The sequence below is a fragment of the Sphaeramia orbicularis genome, chromosome 1 (assembly GCF_902148855.1).
Source record: "Sphaeramia orbicularis chromosome 1, fSphaOr1.1, whole genome shotgun sequence".
NCBI lineage: Eukaryota > Metazoa > Chordata > Actinopteri > Kurtiformes > Apogonidae > Sphaeramia > Sphaeramia orbicularis.
Window position 1 is genome coordinate 45,730,896 of NC_043957.1, and position 22,415 is coordinate 45,753,310.

Below are 22,415 nucleotides of genomic sequence, written 5' to 3' on the forward strand. Positions count from 1 at the left end.
ATGGGACATTGCAGGAAGAGAGACGTACAATCTGTGAAAGATCTGAAAAAACTGTGTGGCTTAAACTGGTATTCTAACTTGGCTCCCTTATGAAAGTACAAATCCACGAGGAGAAGCTGAGATGAAATAACAAGCAAACAGTGCTCTTCTAAATAAAAATAATTCCTCCTTAAGACACAGAGAGAGATAGAGGAGGACTAATATGTGACTTTGTTTACACAATTTACTCAGGCCATATATTGGAAAGAATCTAGAGATGAAATAGCACAATATCGAGGTTGCAAAACTATATGTAGCGATACTCTCAACTAAACGTGGATGAAACACTGAAAATAGGGCTGGGTGATAAAACAATAACGACATATATCACGAAATAACTTTTCCGCGATAGAAATACGAGACATGCTTGATACAATTGCGATAGAATTCATTCGTCCATGTTTTGACAGACAAAAGAACAGCCAATCATAATTAAGTACCACCGCACAGAACCAATCACGCTAGAGCCACAGCAAGTTAGGTTGAGGTACATGGAACAGGCGCAAGGGCAGCCACAATACACACACTAGAGCAGTGATTTTCAATCCTGGGGTCAGGACCCCATGTGGGGTCGCCTGCAGTTCAAATGGGGTCACCTGAAATTTCTAGTAATTGATGAAAATAAAAAAATAAATAAAAAAATACTAATAAAAGATATAGGGGGACTTGAGAGAGACAATCACAATACATAAAATGACAAACTGTGAAGCTGAAACTGAAGCACTGTGGTACTGTTTATCTTTCAAATGTTCATTGTGGTCGGTTTCAGATGCTGCAGCTCTTTCATAATTCATAGTTTGAGTTATTGTTCGTTCAGTATTAAGTGTCAGCCTTGTAAATAAAAGCTGGACTGACTGTACATATCCTGACCAAGGAAAATAAAATTCTCACTTTGTGCAGTAATCTACACCTGGCTTTTCTGCCTCCGTCCATAATAATATACATTATATTGACTAAAGGTCATCTAAAATTAACATTTATTTGCAACATAGTATAGCAAACTATTACATGGTCAAAAACAAATTAATTTTAGCAAAAAAAAAAAAGTCTCACTTTTGAGTGGATGGGGTCGCCAGAAATTTGTGATGTTAAAATGGGGTCACGAGCCAGAAAAGGTTGGAAACCACTGCGCTAACGTTTGGGCAGCAGAAGGAGATAATGAGTGTTCCCTTGGGAGAAAATCTGACCGAGAATTCAGTTAACCAGGCTACTGAAAAGTAGGATGCGGTATAGAAGCCCGGAGTTGGATGTTCAAAGCGTGTTAAGTTTCATTTTCGGGTTACGCCAGTTACAGCAGTTAAGGAACGCACCCCCACGTACATACCCTCGGCATTGTTTGACGAAGATGGTCTGTTTTGTTTGTGTTCTCTTTTAAAACTTGAAAGCTTTTACCTGCTGGTCAGATTTTTAGTTTAGTTTTAAATATATGTACCTGTTTTATGTATCTGAAACAGTTGTATTATATTCTTCAGCACATCTGTCATGTTCAACCTCTGACAGAAAATAAATCCCATTTAAATGAAAAATAACCTTCTGATGTCTTCACAACGAACTTATGAGTAACAGAAAATTTAGGCTTGACAAAAATAGTGATCCGATTTATATCGTGATACATATTGATATCATCTGATATGAAAAAAAAAAGTATATCGTGATATGATTTTTTTCCATATCACCCAGCCCAAACTGAAACTATATTATGCATGTCTGAAATGGACTATATTTCACTTTAATAAAAATGAAAGGAATAGTTTAAATAATACACACCTAAATAAATGAACACTGAACTGAAAGTAATTAATAAATAAGGGGGAACCTTCACATCAAATTAACTAAAAAAAACCTTAAGTGGTAGCGATTAATCATCCAGAAAAATTGTCTTGGTATAAAGATAGTGGATCATTAAATACAATTTATTCAAGTTCTTGACCTTCACTCAGTTTTTTTCCTTCTCCCAGCAATCTAGAAAAACCATGAACCAAACACATTTTTTTAATATCGCTTTTCTTCTTTCTAAACCAAGTATGAAAATAACCAAATTCAATGTCAGTGATCTCTCCCATCACAGGTAGGAAATCCACCGCTGTACCACATGACTGTCATTAATAGTAGGAGTGTTTGGTGGCATCAGGGACTGATACGATTGGCTCACAGCGATACACATGACTGAAGCTTAATCTTAAACTACAGGTTATCTGGAATGTTTTCATCAACAGGTAAACCAACCAGATTGCAACCTTTCATCTTAAGTCTCAATATCTTTAGTGTCTACATAGAATAAAGATCACAGTATCACCATCAGTAGAAAAATGTGATCGTGTTTACAGTTAAATGGCTGAGGATAAATTAAAGGAGTGATGTTTTGCTTTTTTAAATGGAATTATTCATTTTAAAACATTTCCCTGTGGTCTACATAAACTGTAAATGCTATGTTTGGGTCTGAATTCTTCATTAATTCAACTCCACAGGTCCAGCTTCAACCCTATTTCTGAGTAATGACACCAGAAAGGTCATTTTGAGCGCTGGCCTTTTAAATGCACATGAGCCACTTCACACCCCATCCCCTCCAGGTTGTGTGCTGCTCTGTCCCGTTCAGCCACTCGTGTTCCTTAATACAACCAACAACTGAACATTTTAGGTAATTAGCTCGAAGTTTGGACATATTCTCAGTTTTTACTACACCCGCTGCTGCTGACAAACAATTATGGCGTACTCAGAGAAATATTCGTCAGAAGTCTTGACCTTATATGTGCAAATATCGAGATGTAACTAGTTATAAAATGTAACAAATTAAGCAAGAATTGAAACAGGTTGTAGAAATCCACTCCATTTTTGCCGGAAGGAATATAAAGATAGCTTTGCAGCACCTGGAGGGTTCAAATTCAAACTTTATGAACTGTTAGGGTCTAAATACACAAATAAATGTACCAAAGACTAATAAAAGTGGGTTTAGCAAAATATGACCCCTTTAAAACACTGTTACCTAGTGTTCTGGAGACTTAAGGACAAAACGAAGTGATTCTGCTGGATGCAAACTATTAATTAAAAATCAGTAAGATCAGGTGTTTTTGAGAATCAGTACAGTCAAATAAACCATATCACTCCTGCTTATACAACACGCATTCTGACAGTTTAACACTTCTGTGGACCACAATTGCTTTAAAGAGTTAGATGTATTGACCTTATCTACCCTGCTACGCATACACCAAAAACAACAACATCAACAACAAAAAACATAACCTGCACATTTCAGATCAAATGTTGGGTTTGACCGAGAGCCACTTCTATTCCTTTCAGATGCTGACACATTTCATGTCCTTCACATGATAACAAATAAGCCATCTCCATGACAACCAGTCTTCTGGGTGTGGATCATAAATCCGCTGGGTTTTACAGTCGAGCTGCACCATTAATCTAATCACAACTGGGATGTCAGCTGGTGCCGTTATAACAGCAAAAGGCTGCAAATGAATTTCATAAAAATGTATATGTGTGAACATGTCATCCTACACTCTGTTTGTGGGCAGTTTGATTATCATCACATAATGAAGATGACATGACCTCTTAGTCTTAGTTTAGGCAGATGTGTGTGTGATGTGTGTTGACAATAACACTCAACTGATGGGAAAAGTGATGGTATATGATGATATTTTGGATTCGGTTTCACTGAGCTGAGAGGTACTGTGTAAAACATGCAAAGTGAAAGCTATTACATCATGCAAACACATGGTAATTTTTTTTCTTGTTTTAGATTTTTTTTACAGCTAGTTAAAATTCAGTCTGTTCATTTTTCTTGATAACAAGCAAGTAGCCAAATAATACTGTTAATTTATGTTATCACAAATCCCATTATTCCCCACAATAATTCATTAAAAACATGAGTTTTTCACCAAATATTTTAGACTTACACAGTACATCCTAATTACAACACTATGTATATTTGATTTAGAGAGGGGAAAAGCTGAATAATAATATTTGTATTCTGTTATTCAATGTTTGTAAATGTGGTGAGTTTAAGTCATTTTTCAGGAAATGTTTACACCCCTGTGCTACACACTGCAGTAGATGAGAGGCCTGTTTTGTCCCTAAACAGCAGGGGTGCCAAATTCATTTTAGTTCAGGGGCCACAATGTGACCTGAAGTGGGCTGGACCAGTAAAATAATAACAGTGGAAAAAAGTAAAATTACATTATAATAATGTTACGTCTACAAAGCTTCATTAAAAATGTGAATAACATGAACAACCTGAAATGTCTTAAGAAATATAAGTGCAATTTTAACAGTATTATGCCTCTGTTTACCATTTACACACGTACATTGCAACTTACAGATCACAGTGGATCTACAAATACACAAAACATTTAATAACAGGCAGAACATTGTTAAAATTGCACTTTCTTCTCTTAAGACATTTCTGGTTGTTCATATTTGTTCAGGTTATTGCCAATTTTTTTGAAAGGACAGTTTATAAATGTACACATTTTCATGTAATTTCACTTTTTTATACTAAAATGAAGAGAAAATTAAGAATTGCCATTATTTATGGGTTATTATGATAGTACTTTACTGGTCCGACCCACTTTAGATCATATTAGTCTGTATGTGGAACCTGAACTAAAACTATTTTAACATCCTTGATTGTTAATATCTTCAATGTAATTTTTGAATTTCACAAATTCATCCCATGGGTCAGATTGGATCCTTTGGCGGGCTGGATTTGGCCCGCGGGCCGCATGTTTGTCACCTGTGGTATACAGTATGGTTTTGACTGAACCGTTGTCAGTTTGTACAGAGAGCTTTGGTCAGAAACGAGGCTCCTACAAATCAGCCTGACATACATCCACACAGCCACGTCATTTCTCAGAGACGTTTCAAGGCCTTAATTCTGTGCTGGATGTTAGATCAGAATCTGCAGGAGTGTGTCTGATACAGTGAGTAGAGGCGCTCGGGTCTGACCTCACCTGAGTTTGGGTGGTACGCGGCTCTGCCATGGTGAGGATAGGGTGCGGCAGACTGCTGAACTTCAGCCACAGCTCTCCTCTCTTGCTCCCACATTTCCACCTCGGACTCAGTGGTCCGAGAGCCCACGTCCGACACGTCCCCCTCCTCCCCTTCAGTACTGTTCCTGTATGGCCGTCGCTGCCAATTCTGAATAGCTTGCTTACGAAGACCCCAGTTCCTTGATCCACCGCCGCCGCAGCCAGGGGAGCGCTCGTATCCCCCCTCTCCCAGTCTGCACTGCATGTGATAGTACTGAGCCTCGGGACAGTCCTCCATTGGATGCATCTCAACGCTGTCACTGTCGTAACCCCCAGACCCCTGGGACACAGACTTGATCCGCCCTGATGCACTGCAGCAGAAATAGAGGAACGGAATAATTAGTGACATACGTTAACAATTATGACTGAATGAATTCTGTTTGTTTATTATCACACAACAGAATCTAACAGTACAAAAATGATACAAACTTCTACATCAATTTTAGGAGAAAATTAAAATACATGTTATGTTACAAATCTTTAATGTAATTTATCAACTCATTTAAATTTTTCTACAATATTTCTGTCTATGTCCAGTAGCTGCTGTTCATATTTAATACTATTAGCATAGTTTTAATACAACTTGACCTCTGTGACCTGGAAATTAACCCCCATGTCTATGTTCCATGCAGCACAGTGCACAGGGTAAGCAAAGTCAGATTTTTCCTCAAATGTACTGACATTATTCCATGGATCTGATGTCAAGGCTCACGACTCACAGATAACTATTGAGCCTGTTCAGAGATAGAAAAATGTTCCTTACTGTCGCTGTCATGTATGTTATTCATCTCATCATCTTTTGAGATGTCACTTTTCTGAAGGGTTTAACTTTGCTCTTTTAGTCAATATCCACGCTATATCTCATCATGAGCCCCCTGAATTTCCATCTAAAACCCCTTTAAAACTCTCCTGTATCATCAGCCTATATTCTCCACCAGGATTAAAACATGTGGGCCAGAAACAAGTCATGCTGTAAAATGCACTAAATCACAGAAATTTCAGTTTACACCAGACTAATATTATCTCAGTTGTTTACGTTCACTGAGCTAGGATAGGTGTTTTTTAAAATTATTTTTTATGTTACAATTTACAACATATTGTAACAGATTCAGACAAGATTAAGATCACTGATGACCACTGGAGTTACTACAAATTACCAGAGGCCCACAGGTAGGTCTAGTCCTGTGTGAATCAGCCCAAAGACTTAGTTTAACAAGAGTTGTACTGTTTTTAAAGTTACTTGTTGCAACATTATTTCTTCATTCAATGAAGACATTTCTGAGACAAAATCAGAACTTTTTTCAAAGTTTATATTCTTTTAGTTTCTCAAAACATCAGACTTCTTATCCTTTATCCATCCATTGTATATGGAGAGTTTTTGCAAAATATTGGTGTTTATTACCCTGCCCCCCAAAGGGGAGGTATTGTTTATGGTTTGGTTTGTTTGTTTGTTTGCAGCAAAACTATTGGTTGAATTCATACCAAATTTGGTTTATAGATTGCCAGTGACCCAGAATGGCTCTCATTACATTTTGGGAAAAGTAGGTCAAAGTTAAAATTTTTTATGAATTTTTAAAATCTTTTTTGTTTCCAGTTACTTATAATGGGCAAAAATTCACGTCTATAGGAGCAAAACTATTGGTTGAATTCATACCAAATTGACTTTATAGATTGCCAGTGACCCAGAATGGATCATTACTTTTTGGGAACAGTAGGTCAAAGTTCAAATTTTTATGAATTGTTTTAAATCTTTCCATTTACTTACAATGGGTGAAATATGCGTGAGAGGTGGGGTTTGTTGTGCCTGGCAGCACTTGTTTAATACAGGAAAGCAAAACTGGATCGAAACATATTGTTCATGTTTTGCAACCATTGATTATATTTCTGGGAACCAATCAGACCTACTCTACCTTTATTTAGTCCTCTTTCTTTATAAATACTTGATTTTTCTCATCACATACTACCAGATCAAGTGTGGGGTTTTTTTTTATACGTTTCCATCTACTTCAGAAGAAGAATTAAATTAACCCAGTCTTAACCCAGCACACCACCACACACTGCAAACTAGGAGCAGTGGGCTGCCATGTCAGGCACCCAGGGAGCAAATGGGGAGTTAGTGCCTTGCTCAAAGGCACATCAGCCAACCTTCTACACCATTACTGCCCCATTAACGTTTTGATAAATATGCAAGTGCCTTCTGTTGTTATAGTTCACTTTATTCATTTGTAAATGGTCATATTAAGACATAAACCCTCTAAAGCTTTCACATACAAATCCACAAATGTTCAAGCCAGGTGATATTGTTGCACCTGACTCTTTGCTTCAGTGAAAAGTTCTTCTGCGTTGTGTAAAATCCAGTGAGCAAATATCTGTGTTGATATTTCATTTGCTTGGAAGATAATGCCCTGAGCCACTTCCCAAACTAAAATGAATCACAAATAGGTACTGGCAAGGAACAGTGGCATTTCAGAGGATTAATAGTAGAATGAGGGCAGCTATTGTACATACACACTGTAATGGTACTAAAATAACCTCTCAGCCAACACAAGTAATGAGCAGTTACAAATATGAGCCTCACAAAAACTGGGACATTCTTCTTATTCTCCCTGCTTCTTCAGTCTCAGTGCTCAGTCTTTCTCTCAGCATAATAAAAACGAGTACATGAATCTGCATAAAACACTTCGCAAATAAAAATGAGATGCAGGTTGACTCCCGTCTGTGCAGTAAAGTGAGAAGTATGCACAAAAGATAGGAAGCATTTCAACGGACTAACCTGGGACCATGACAACACCGAGGCTCACTACAGACTAATTGGAAGGTTGTAAAGTTAATAAAAACTACAGCAGTATTTTAATGTTCTGTTGACATTAAATTAAAAGCAAAGCACCATGTGAAAGGCGTAATGATACGAAGTCATCTCCATCACAAGCAGCTCGTGAGCAGCAACTGCTAATTAATGATCTAAGTATGTGTTCAGGAAGAAAGTAATGACAGATACTAAATATAAAACACATTAATAATCAGTGGATGCACTTCTTCCTACATCATCTCACTGCTACTGGCTTTTCCTGCTGTATAAACATTAACCCATAAAGACCCAGTGGTACTTTTGTGACAGTTCCCTAATGAATTTTTCTCTTTTAGGACTATTAGTAGGATATTATTGTCTTACATGAATAATTTACTGGCACACTCATGCAGTTGATGGTGGGTTTTTCTGGCCCATATATAATTAAAAAAAAAAAAAAAAAATCATTTATCATGTCATTTTATTTTAAAAAGGTTGAAAAGATCCAGTGCTACTTTTTTGGCACTTCCAAAATTTATATTTTTCTCTACATTTGACTTTTCTTAAGTGATTTATCATCATTTATTGTACTATTATCTTCTGTATTTCGTAGATGCATTAGATGTGAGGCCTGTTTTGTCCATATACAGCAGGGGTGTATATGGACCATTAGTGCTAATTTTGTTTACACTGCCATCTACTATTTCAGAATGAGCTTGTAATTTCACTTCAACATCATCATTTTCTTTTATTCCATTTCTTTTAAATGTTCCAGGGGATGTGAGAGGATGCGTATCAATAGGAATAAAAAAAAAAGGAATATGTCTGGAAACAAAAATTATTCCAACTGTATTCCGACTCATAAATACTCATTTTAAACTACAAGTAACCATCTGGTTTCTTCAACTGTCAGTCTGGAAGAAAAATCAACTTCACAGAAATATCAGTTCAACTTTTAGTGTGATAATTATTGACAACTGGCACAAGTGTTTTTGTAACAGTAATTTTTCAGATCAGTAGAACTGGGAAGTTCTGTAAGTTGTAGGTGTGATGTGGTTCAATACATTTGCCCATTGAGTGAATACCATCACAGGTAGGGAACTGTAGTTGCTGAATTGTTGAAGGGTAAGGTTGGTTGCAAGCACTATGAACTTAATTTTTTGTCTGCGTTTTCTTTATGTTGAAAATTAAAGGTGGGGTATGAGATTATAGAAAAACAGTTCGAGCAAGCTACATTTTGAAAATACTCAATTCAAAAGTCCAAACCCCTTTCTTCAGACATCCCCCTGAAGCCACGCCTCCAGAGTACTGGCACGCGCAATGCTTGTTCTCGAGGGTACACGAGCGCTGCACAGCAACAATTTGGCCCAGCTCTAGTGGCCCTGGCGGCTCCAATAACCCCAGCCCTGGCAGCACTGGCGGCCCCAGCAGCCCCGGCGGCTCCAGTGGCCCCAGTCCTGGCAGCCCCGGCTCCGATCCATGCATACCTCATTCAGTCTCCTCCAACACCCCCGCTCTTACAGAACAGCCCCAGTTCATACCTATCTGAATTAATGTTACATTCCCTCGTGATTTATGTTTGTGACCAAACAGTTTGCTGGTGAACTTTCCCTCCTAATATAACTAATACAGCCAAGCTCTGGTTCTGGCTTCGTTTCCAGTACCAGTGCTCCAAGCCTCTGAGAACGCAGGATTCATGCACAAAGAGGAGTATGCACAGAGGGGGGAGGGACAAATGGCAGTTGAGTTTGACAGACACATCACCGTTCAATCCTTTCAATTGGGCGCTTAAAATGATTGGATGGTGTTTTTTCAGTCCTGTCCGTTCCACAGGTGGCTACATTTTTTTTTTTTAATTTTTGTGTTAGAGTATTTAATTAATTTGTTGTAATCGGGGTGTGAAGGGGATTTTAAGCAATACAGTAAAAAAGGCTCAAGGAAAACATCTCGCACCCCACATTGAAGAGATTTTATGCCCACACTCAAACTGTTGTGTATGTGGAAGGATCATTAATTTGCATTTGAGGGCCATAAGCCGATATTCACATATTTTTATGAAATAAAGAGTTTGGATGGGTGACTATTGTATTTCTGATTGGCTCATATCCAGGGTTCCTACAGATTTCTACAAGTTAGATCTAAAGCTTTTAAGACCTTTTTAAGACTACTTAGAACAGAATTTAATGCCTATTTTACAGCCATACTGGCAAAAATTTGTGTCTCCTAGAATTTAGAAAAATGTATGTATTTAATCCAACACCTTGATTCCCACCATTCCATGTCATTTCTCACTGGGGTAAAGTTAGCAACAATTGTTTCCTTATTTAAAAATAAATTGTTGGGTTGGAACGTGTAGAACTGAGTAGACTAACGTTACTTCTTCTGCAGTTTGCACATTTCCCAGACACATTTATTGCAGTTTATGGAACATAATTTAAGACCTACTGTATCAAATGTAATACCTTTTAAAGACTTTTATAGGTTATTAAATACAGATTTGTAAATTCAAGACTTTTAAGACTTTTTACAACCCCACAGGAACCCTGACATAGTATTATTTAGTGCGTCTAGTGCATGTCGACTACTAAATGATGCATATATTAGGTGATTATAAACACATGATGAACACAGTTGTGTACTTTTCCTACACTTTGATGTGATCTCCAATTAAAAGCTTTTAATAAGCCCTGACAGAAGGCACCAAGGGTTGTGTGTCATGCAGTGATTCAGTGGGGAAGGCCTGACAGATCCTCTGTGACGTCACGTTAGGAAACACATTCACATACCAACTGATGGGATGGCAGCTGTGTTAGTCATAGTACCAGGGCATGTCCATGTGCCTGAAATCTCCAGCAGAGGACCCAGAAATACTTCACTCACACCTCATGCAGAGAGACGTCCAACCTGCACCTCACTGCTGCTGAACGAGCCTCAGCCTGCGATGGGATCTGTTCTAACGCTGCAAATGCACCTACGTACGGGCTCTTTATATTCTATGGAGGAGGATGTGAATATTAAAGAGACAACACGACATATCTGGCAGATTCACGTTTGGTTCAGTTCAGTTTAGGGACACAGGCAAATAATGGATTAGCTGATTAATAATAAGCCCCGTTGACATGTTTTTTTTAAGACTCAACTTAACTTGGAGTGGGAGAGGATTTATGTTTCACTTCACTGAGATGTGGAACTAATGTTTGTGGAAGAAATGAAATAGTAGACGGTGTTTCAGAAACTGAAACAACAGAAACTGCTCCAAACAATTCTGTGCAAAAAAATCGTACTCATCTGTACACATGTCTATACATATAATTATGTGTGTAGATATGTGTATATAGGTGTCCGTATGAGTATCTGCCCTATCTCCTCTATCCAACCTGTGGCATGTACAGCATGTCCACAGCTGTCAATAGTATTTATAGCTTTTTTAATTTGTCTTTATTTTTGATTTTGTTCTTTTTTGCTCTTGTGTGCTTTGTTTGTGCTCCACTCTTGCTGCTGTAAATCTGGAATTTCCCCTTGTGGGACTAATAAAGGAATATCTTATCTTATCTTATCTTATCTTATCTTATCTTATCTTATCTCATCTCATCTTATCTTCTCTTATCTTATCTTGCATGGAAATCTGTACATAGCAGTCAGGAGCTCCTCCAAACTGAATGCATGAAAAAATTAATCATCAATGTTCAGAAAGTAAGTGTTGCCAAAGTAAGACAGCCTGAAAAAAGTCAGAGCCTATTTTACCATGTCAGGACATCCCCAGACAAAGACTAAGTGGTACAATGATGTCCCTAAAGGTAATAAAGGACTTTTATTTTTTGATCAGAGTGCCCTATACTTGTATATTGCTGTTGTATGTTTGCTTCACTTACTTTCTACTTACTTACTTTTTTTCCCCCCTTTTCAAATGTTTATGACACTGTTTTCAGTTAGGTGTTGCATGTGCTAAGTCTGAAAAATTGTGTAAAGTCTTACTTATTATTCTTTCAGTTTGGGTACAGGGCATGAATCAACAGTGTCCTCACGACTACTTGACTTAAACTGGATCTACTGTATTAAAACACCCGTCCCTAGTTCAGTTCCACACTTACCTTTCCCATAATGTTTCCTTTCTTTGCATTTTACTTTCAAATAAAAGCAAAGAAATCAACATACATCATCTGACTCTAATATTACATATTAATGGACTTCAGCAGACAAACTGTATTATATGATACAATGTAAAATTAGCTCATATTATATATAGTTCATATTTAGGTTATCAATTAGGTTATAAACTCTATAAATGTTCTTTTCAACTTGAAACAAAAAAACATCAATTTTGTGCATGACTTTTCATCTATGAAAATACTGTCTAAAGCAGTCTTCTGTTTCTTCTTGCTCTTATTTTTGTTTTTTTTTCATCTCGCCTTTTTTGCATGTGCTAGTTTCTGTTGTCGTCTCATCAGCATTTTAGCCAGTTGTCATCATCTGATACATACTCTACCCCAATGTTGGGCAGTAGCATCACTACTTGTAGCGAAGGGACTGAGTTTTATTCTTTTTTTAAGTGGCCTCTTATATATTACCTAATTAACAGACAGCGTTCTATGTATGTCACTATTCATCTATTGCCAAAGCCTTTTTGCCTGAAATGATTCACAAGTACCATATATTGTATATATCAGTTGTTTGTGTTTTCCCAAAAACTAGAAAATATGACTTATGCCAATAGTTTAATAGGATGACGATATTTAAATAAACTTTAAAGGAATAATTTTTGTATTGAATTTATCTTGTTTTACATAGCATTACAGTTAATGAGATCAAAATGTTCTGTTTTACTTCAATAATCACTGGCACAATTTACCCTAGAGTATTCTCCCTCTGCACCACATCCTGAAATCTATGTACATACTTACGTTTGGAGGCATTACTGTCATGGCCTCACTTTAAGGTCACCCTGAGTAAAAACTGGCACAATTTACCCCACTCTCCCCTACTGGCCACAGACGCAGACCGCATGAATGTAAATGAATTCAACATGAGGAAAACATGGTGTTTCAGTTATTTGTTGAACATTTATTTAACTAAAATACCTAAATCTGAAGTTGACAATGCATCCTTGTTCATATTTCACCTTAGATAAATCATTTTCTTCCACACATCAAAACCAATCAGATAAACTCAAAAGTGCACTGTCTGTGATGTGCACGATGTGGTGATGCAGGACGTAGAGCCCCGCCCCCTGGGTGAAACACCTGGCTTTTAGTGAGTCCCCTGTCTGCACCATAGACATATATACATAGATGCCACATTGACTGCTATTGATAAATAGTAAAGCTTCTTGTAGTAATAGTGAAGCTTCTTTCATGGCAGAGTAACTGGTTGCTTAGCTCACTACAGTGTCCAAGTATCTTGCACAACATTGCATTTAACATGAGTGGACACGATGGGTTACACACGAAACCTGGAATGAGATTACCGATTCATGAAAAACCTGCATGTCTGGATTAGAAAAACCACTACGATCATCAAATTTAACACAGTGTCTTTATTTATAGTGGTATATAAGACCATTTCAAGCCATGCGTTCCAGATCAAATGCACTGACACCTAGGTAGCTTTTCCTGTCCCAATTTTGGTCCTATTTTTGGCTCCAACATTTTATCAAATTTCATTAATCTTGGGATGGCTCAGAGCAAGAGTATAATTTTTTTGTATTAATCTGAGGTCATCATTAGGTACATCCTGGGGGAAATATGTATAAATGTCTCTTTTATTATTGGGTCTAAAAAGCTGGCAAAGTACCAGGTACCAAAATGAACTCAGTTTCATAGAAGCACCTATTTATAAAGGTATTCTTATTGTAAAGCAGTGACAAAATCCCCTGTGAAAAAAACTCAGCCTCCTGAATTGGATAAAACACAAATTTAAAAAAAAAAAGGTTGTCACTGTAGTCTTTTCAGTTTTTACTACTGTTTCTCTGAGGTACTGTAACTCCACTGCCGTGTTCGCAGACATTTCTACACAGGACTGACACGTAGCCCTGAAGGCCGGGGGCAGTGAGCGTGGTGGAGGGCGGTTAAAGGCTCAGAGGCTCCAGGGGGCTCCGCTGTGTTTCCACATAACTGACAGATTGTGTTTCACTACAGCAGCTCTCAATAGGTAAGAAAGATGAGGTCCACTCAATTCATTTGACAGCCGAGAGCCACAAAATCTCCAGCTGGACCAGCAAACCACAAAACTGCTTTCTTTACAAATAAAAAGCCAGATTACCAGACAATACAAGATGAAAAGGCAGAAAAACTACTGAGTGCACTGTAAAGCTCCCTAAACAGCTGAGTCTGAATTAATCTATCGCTAAATCTTGAGTTCAGCAAAGAGTTCAGACAATCCTCACTTTAACCCATAAAGACCCAAACAGCCACCAGCAACCACAAGCGTCTACTGATGCAAACTGTTAAATACCTGTTGATCCACTAATCCTATCAATACATGTAAATAACTGGTGTAAAATACAGTTTGTCATCTTCTCATGGTCATCAGATATGACCCATTTGAACGTTCAGAGGCTTCGTTGTGAACGTGGAAACACCGTCATCTTCTACAACATTGATTCACCAATAAAATCCATGGAGTTGGATAAATGACAGTGGATGGAGACACTTGGTTTCAGTTGATAGATTTTAGTGAAAAATCCCTTTTTCTTCAGTTTTCTCTGTTTTTGATACATTAGCCCTCAACTTTGCTGTGAGCTTTTATGAAAATCTACATGATCAGTGAATTAAATAAAGGAAAATACATGATTTTCACTGAAAAAACTAAAAATACACAGGATAATATTATAATAAATGGTGATAGGTTGCTTAAGAAAAGTCAAGTATAGAGAGAAAAAAAACTATTTTGGAAGTGTCACAAAAACAGCACTGGGTCTTTTCAACTTTTTAAAAATAAAATGACATGATAAATGATAAACATATATATATATACAGGGCGGGGAAGCAAAATTTACAATATTTTGAGGCAGGGATTGAAAGACAGTGTATGACCAATTAGTTTATTGAAAGTCATGAGAATTTATTTGCCACAAGAAAATTGACATAATAGAAAATGTTTTTATTCTATGTGTCCTCCTTCTTTCTCAATAACTGCCTTCACACGCTTCCTGAAACTTGCGCAAGTGTTCCTCAAATATTCCGGTGACAACTTCTCCCATTCTTCTTTAATAGTATCTTCCAGACTTTCTTGTAATAGTTTTGCTCATAGTCATTCTCTTCTTTACATTATAAACAGTCTTCATGGACACTCCAACTATTTTTGAAATCTCCTTTGGTATGATGAGTGCATTCAGCAAATCACACACTCTGACTTTCCTGATTACTCATATGGGCAAAAGTTTCTGAAAAGGTATGTATAATAGTGTTAGGTATGATTATGACATCAATATATGTTTGGTTTCAAAACAATTGACGTAGTGCCTGCTGAGAAAAAACAACTAAATGTTCATTGTAAATTTTGCTTCCCCACCCTGTATATATATATATATATATATATATATATATATATATATATATATATATATATATATATATATATATATATAGGCCAGAAAAACCCACCAAAAACTGCACGCATGCCAGTAAATTATTCACATAAGACAATCATATCCTACGAATAGTCCTACGTCAGTTTTTCCTACAGACGTTATTGTTAAGGAAATAAAAACTCCATCTCCATCATAGAATCAAGAACAGTTTTGACCAAAAAGCAAGAGCAAAACAAATAAAACAACCACAAATATTTATATAATCCAAGAGGAAATGGGCCAGTTTTCAACAACAAAAGTCATCTCATATCCTGTTCGTGTCCATGTTTTTTTCATTCTTCATGGGAGCTGTTCCACCTTTAGTTGTGATGCGGTGATATTTGGCCATTACCTCTTAGTTGATATTTACTTTCTCGTTCTTTATATCTTTACTTTATTGCTGTGTACATGAATTGAAGAAAGTCAACCATAACTGTAAACTTTAGTGCTTGACGTTCAATAAAGACATGATTTGCTGGTTCTATGCAAGTGTTTTTTCAATTTTATAGCTCTTTTTGTGAGTAAAATCTGGGTCTTATACAGTGTAAATTGTACTTGTATCATATAAAAACCCACTTAAACAAGTTCCTGACTGCAGGTGAAAGACTGCATTAGCGTGTGAGGGTGTGAGAACCTCATTGAACATTGAACAGAGGCATTGTGCTGACTTACCCTGTGCTTGGAGAGGAACGTCTGTCTGACACTTGGTACATGCCCCTTGTGCTCCCAGAGATGCTGGAGTTTCTCTGAGGGGAGACACAAACATGTGGATTAGACGGGACAGAAAGTCAATGCAGTCAGGAAAAGAATGCAGACGTAAAATGTACCTGTGTCATTCTACTCAGATGGAATAGCAGGGGGTAGTGTATGTAAATGGGGTAATTTTTAATGAAAGAAACACGTCTGTTTATGTGATAACTTATCACAATCCACCTAGAGTTAAAACACAGCATCTTTTGCATAAAACTGTTATCATGATTATTCAGCGTTATGTTACTTACATAATTGCTTGTTGATAAAAACACAGAGAAAACAACCAAAAGTAACTCTAACTGCAGCCTGTTTCATTATCATCATGGAGGATTATTTATTAATGCATATATTTAATGCAGCAATATTTGCCTTTTTAAACGGAATTATGCATGTTAAATCATTTCCCTGTAGTCTACATAAACTGTAAATCCTCTGCTTGGGTCTGAATTCTTCATTAATTCAACTCCACAGGTCCATCTTCAACCTTATTTTTGAGTAATGACACCAGAAAGGTCATTTTGAGCGCTGGCCCTTTAAATGCAAATGAGCCACTTCACACCCCACCCCTTTCAGGTTGTTGGCTGTGTTGCTCTGTCCCGTTCAACCAACAACTAAACATTTTAGGTAATCAGCTCGAAGTTTGGACATATTTTCAGTTATTACTACAACCGCTGCTGCTAAACAATTATGGCGTATTTGGAGAAATGTTCGTGGGAAGTCTTGACCTTATATGTGCAAATGTTGTGACGTAACTAGTTAAAGATGCAATAAATTAAGAAGGAATTAAAACAGGTTGTAGAAATCCACTTGATTTTTGCCAAAATGAAAATAAAGATAGTTTTGCAGCTAGGGATGCATCGATACCACTTTTTTCCAGACCGAGTACGAGTACTTACATTTGAGTATTTGAGTACTTGCCGATACCGAGTACCGATACGAGTGCTTAATAATCCCATTCCAGTTCTTAGTTCCTTTTGTAAATGTGCTTTATTGTCATTGTCATTAGTCTGACTGTAACAAGGTGCTGCTACTGACATTTAAAGTGTTGGAATGCGCGTTTGTCAATTAATCCACCGGGGGCACCGCTCTTAATTAACCATACTGGTCAAATACCACGAAGAAGAGTAAAGTTTTTTGAGAAGAAGAAGAAGAAAGTCAGTAATAACAAACATGGAGACGACAGAGGTAACACTAATGTGATACTAATATTGCAGCGTTTTCGCAAGTCAGGTTTAAAAGCTTAGCTTCAGGAGGTGGGGAAAAGATAAATGAGCGATAAGTTTCATTTTCACTTCTGCCGGCAGTGGTCCGCACTGCTCCTTACCCTCGGCCCAGGCCTGGGTAGTTGTCATAAATCTGTCAGTAGTTTTTCTCTAACTCACACAGTGGCTCTTTGAACAGATCCTCTACCTCCACAGTTCCCGCTGGTATTCTCTGTCTGGGTACGCATCCGCCAGCCCCTGGAAAACGGATGGAATGTACACAGAGGACGAACAGAACGCTGCGGCCGTATCTATCTGTGTCTTTAACGTTACTTGCAGTCAGCGTTGCTTTTATCACCGTCATTTATTTTTAAAAATCACACTCCCCACACAGTATTCCACCGCCGCGTACCTGCTGCACTGAACTGTGAATGTCACACAGCCCTAAGTGGTATCGGTGCATTTGTATCGGATTACTTTTATGAGTACGAATACGAGTACACATACTGAGTATCGGAGCTGATGCCCAATACTGGTATCGGATTGGTGCATCCCTATTTGCAGCACCTGGAGGGTTCAAATTCAAATTTTTGAACTATTAGGGTCCAAATACACAAATAAATGAACCAAAGACTAATAAAAGTGGGTTTAGCAAAATATGACCCCTTTAATATGGGCTCTAGGATGTTTGGGTAATGGAGAGCAAATAATAACAATCCATATTCAGATTAGGAATACATCAATCTCACTTTTTCACTTTTTCATCCAATGACTAGTAGCAAATCAGAATCAGAACCAGAATCAGAGTACTTTATTAATCCCAGAGGTAAACTTGTACATCTGTACATGAACCAATACCAGTGTTTAATTCATAAGTTGTTCTCAGTAACCCCCACCCCTCATATCACACCATCTGCATGTGCAACCACAATGTAAATATATTTAAATTTATAACTAATTTTACATAAATACTTAGATAAATAGCAGTTTTTTTCCTTCTCTTTACAAGTGTATATTTTCTGTTTTCTGTCTTCCCTGCACTTTACTTTTGTATTTGCTGCTGTCAACTGTGCAATTTCCACATGGTAGGATCAATAGTGGTCCCACATTGCAGAACCGAGAACGATGCAGTGATGGTTGTTGTCTTTATAGTGCCTGTGTCTGAAATTTAGTTTGACCATCGCATGGTGTGACTGCTGCTACGACTCTTAACAGAAATTAAACAAACAGGAAGTCCGCATGAAATCATGGAACGATCATCACTGATCACATAGGTTTATGCAGCTGAAGACACTAGCCTCAGCTGTTTTTGCAAAATTGTCGTCCTAAGTTTCCCCGTTTTCCCGAGTCCTGAGCACTCATTCTTCTCATCCCTATTGACTCTGGAGGTTTTTACTGTATAAATAAATCCCATGTTTGTAACAGCACAATCAATAGCTTAGCTTTATTCTTTTCAACTAGGTTTCTATTACCTTAGAGGATCAAGAGAAATATACTCCCTGCTTTGGGACTTTAGGAATTCTGTCAAAATCTATTAAAGATGTAGCAAATATCTCCAAAAAAGCAGACCCTTTGTTGATACTGTAAGAAGAGATATATTTTTATGGCTCAGAACACTTAAGTAATTTAATGAGATACATATTTTAACAAGGCTTATGCTGTCGGGGACCGACAGAAAGGGTATATCCCCAAAATCCCCCCGATCCTCTGCTCCCTCAACCATTTGTAAAAAACACCTGGTGTCAATATATGACATCATGTAAACTCAAGGTAGTGGCAAGAAGAAAGATAATTGTACAATCGATATGAACTCAATTTGAGCTACATCAACCCGATAGTGGCAGAATAATGGTCAGAGAACCAATTTTTCCCCAAAAATCTCCACCTAGTGAATGAAAATGACACCATATAAACTCTTCATGGTAGCCTGAAAATGGACATTTGTAAGACGATCAATATGAAGCAAATTTCATGTCAATCAGCCTATTATTGCTTGATTTATGTCCAAAAAACTGATTTTCGACTAAAGCGCCCCCCTTTGGATGACTTTTAATACTCATAGAGAAGCTGAAATCAATCAGGTTCTTCCACTAGGGGTCCCCTATGTTGGTTATCAAGGGAGAAGAAATCCAACCAGATCTGTCCTAGTTATCGTGTTCACACAAAGGATATCCGGCAGTGGCGGATCTGGCGGCAGATCTGGTGGTGGCGTTCAGGGTATAACCAGTATATGCCTGAAACTCCATTTCGGGGGTATAAATGTTGGTGATTAGCAGATTTTATGAGATGGGATATTATAGTTTTTAGTGTGTAGATTGTTGTAGTCATGTAGATAAACATAAAATTAAACTGAATAGACTGTCCTATGTAGAGCTGAAATAATTAATTGATTAATCGACTTGAATCGATTTTAAAAATTATTCAAGTGCAGTTTTCCTAAATCAAAGCTTTGTTTACTTAATTTCACTGCAGCTAAAACATTGGTTCCATTGTTGTGTTTCACACGGACACTTATTGTGATGCACATGACACCAGGATCAACACAAACAAAATGGAGTGTAGCTCAGAAGAGACGAGGACAAAAAGGCAGAAAATGTCTATATGTTCAATGTTCTTCATTGGAACCATCACTTACTCCTTTAAACTTTCAAGCTTTCACACAAACATTACAAATACTTGGATTTATCTTTTTTAAGTTGTATTGTTAGCAAGAAATGGAAGAAATGTGTTGAAGACTGCAGTGCACATATTGTAGATAGATGAGATAGAAGATAGATAGATAGATAGATGAGATAGAAGATAGATAGATAGATAAGATAGATGAGATAGAAGATAGATAGATGAGATAGATGAGATAGATGAGATAGATAGATAGATAGATAGATAGATAGATAGATAGATAGATAGATAGATAGATAGATAGATAGATAGATAGATAGATAGATAGATAGATAGATAGATAGATCGATCTTTTATACTGTTGTTATTTCTATACAGATATTTTTATGTACCCTTTTACTTTTATACTTCTTGTGGTTGTTGTCTCATCTGGTTCTGGAATAAAGGACAAGTTGTCACTTTCACACGTCTGTTTCACATTACTATTTTTTTTCACTGAATCGAATCAAAGAAAATAATAATAATAATGATGACAAAAATAATTGATAGCTGCAGCTCTGGTCTCATGGATGGGAGTTACTGTTAGTGATACCTCCGGCTGTTTGGGTCAGTATCAGACCAATATCTGATACCAGTATAGGATCAATGCATCCCTACTTCAAATACAGACATTTGGCACTTAGTTTGTGTAGTTTGTGTTCTGCATCTCACTTTAGCTAAATATGACCATGTTGGACTGAGGAAAAGTCTAATAAATGATAAATAGCACTGACTGACTTTTAAATAAAGTATAAAAAAGGTTACAGACAAGAAGAAACTAGCTTTTTACAGGTTGCACAAAAAGCGCGGTTTCTGTTTTATGTGAATGAATACTGTGAGCTTTGTGAGCCTTCATGCCTTTGAATGACAAAGTTATCTGTATGTTGGTGTTAGAAAAAGAGCTAGAAATGTCTGCAATCTGAACAGTGTGAAACTAGGGCTCAACTTGGATCACCATTCAAATAAATTTAAAAAAATGTTTGTCAGTGGATCTTGAAAAATCTTGTAGGTACCTTTTTGGTATTTGGCATTTGGTTTTTGGTATGATACTGCATAACATAACGCTAAAGATCAGGATATTAAAACATTATTCACTAGGAACTATGAAAATCTAAACCAAATGTCCTGGTGTCTGGGTTTTACTTATCCGGATATTTCTTTCTGATCAGTCTCAGATGGAAGGAATATGTGATGAACCAACATCAGTGCAAAAAGCCTTTACATTTATGCAGTATAAGCTGTTCTGCTCCAGATCCATGGGTGATATTGTATATTTTGCTTACAGCTATGCAGTGTGACTCTCGCTTTTTCCTTTTTCCTGGAGGCTAAATCCTCCCAGTCACTCTTTCATACACCACTCAAAGCTGTCTGTGCATGTAGGTATACGCTGGGTAGTCCTGCATTAGTCTGTATATCTATATGTGTCAGGTGGAACTGTGTGTACCAGACGGGCAATGTGCCACTGAAGGAAAATTGCACAATCACAGACCCAGTCACTCCTTTCCTCTCTCTCTGTCACCGCTTGAGTTTGGTTATTTGCCAGTAAAAATGGACCAGGAAGGAAACGGCAAACATTGTGTGTACAAGACTCCTATCTCTAAAGGCCGAAAAGGCACAGATGTAACAGAAAACAGTGAAACACAATGAATTCATGAGAAGGGACTGTAAAAGTTATTCTTTGACTGAGGTCCTTCTCTTTTCCTTTATTTCCCTCCTGTATTTATGGTCTAAAGCTGTTCAAAAAGGGGCAAAGACATGGGTGAAAAGTTCAAAAGTATTATGACAAAACATTTTCATCATTTGAGATCGATAATTATCATGATAAATATCAAACTTATTCTTTTTCAGTTTTAATGCTTTTTTTTCCTGACTGAAAAAGGGGTTAGGCCTTTTTTGTGCTTTTAAGTTACATTAGAAACCAGCTCATTGACCCATGGGGATCCACGGGTTCAAGATGTGGTAGTTTTTATGCTGTTGTGTATTCATGTATGCTGTACCACATTTGTCCAGCAGTCACCGCCAAAGCATTCTGGGTATAGCAACGTGATTGTAAGACTAATACATTCCAAAATCACTAATATCTCCCAAAATATTGGCCCTATCAACTTCTTGTTTTTGCTTGTCTGTTCTTTGACAAAAAAAAAATAAGTATGCCAAATTGCAGCATTCAGCTCTTACCGGATTTTATGTGAATCCTGAGACACACACACGCACACAGAGGCCACTCGGCTTTTATAATATGGATAATTATAACAAAAAGAATAAATGATGAGTCAAAAATTATATAAAAGACAGGCCAAGACAATCATGACAAAAGATGAAACAAGATGGATCAAGACCATTTTATAATATATTATTATTATTATTAT

The 22,415-nt window shown here is 37.2% G+C and overlaps 1 protein-coding gene and 1 long non-coding RNA gene across 2 annotated transcripts in view; one reads left to right on the forward strand and one right to left on the reverse strand.

Annotated features, from left to right (window-relative positions):
• Positions 1 to 22,415, reverse strand: part of fbxo41 (F-box protein 41) — a 104,720-nt gene that overhangs the window by 19,875 nt on the left and 62,430 nt on the right. The window contains exons 5-6 of the mRNA XM_030145186.1: positions 16,106 to 16,179; positions 5,001 to 5,389 (exon numbers count right to left, since the gene is read on the reverse strand). Of these exons, the coding sequence (XP_030001046.1) occupies positions 5,001 to 5,389; positions 16,106 to 16,179 (463 nt within the window). The remainder of the gene's footprint in view (positions 1 to 5,000; positions 5,390 to 16,105; positions 16,180 to 22,415) is intronic.
• LOC115426926 (uncharacterized) lies at positions 328 to 20,535 on the forward strand. The gene is made up of 3 exons (XR_003936405.1): positions 328 to 475; positions 18,365 to 18,374; positions 20,519 to 20,535. It is a non-coding gene; the product is annotated as an uncharacterized LOC115426926 (long non-coding RNA).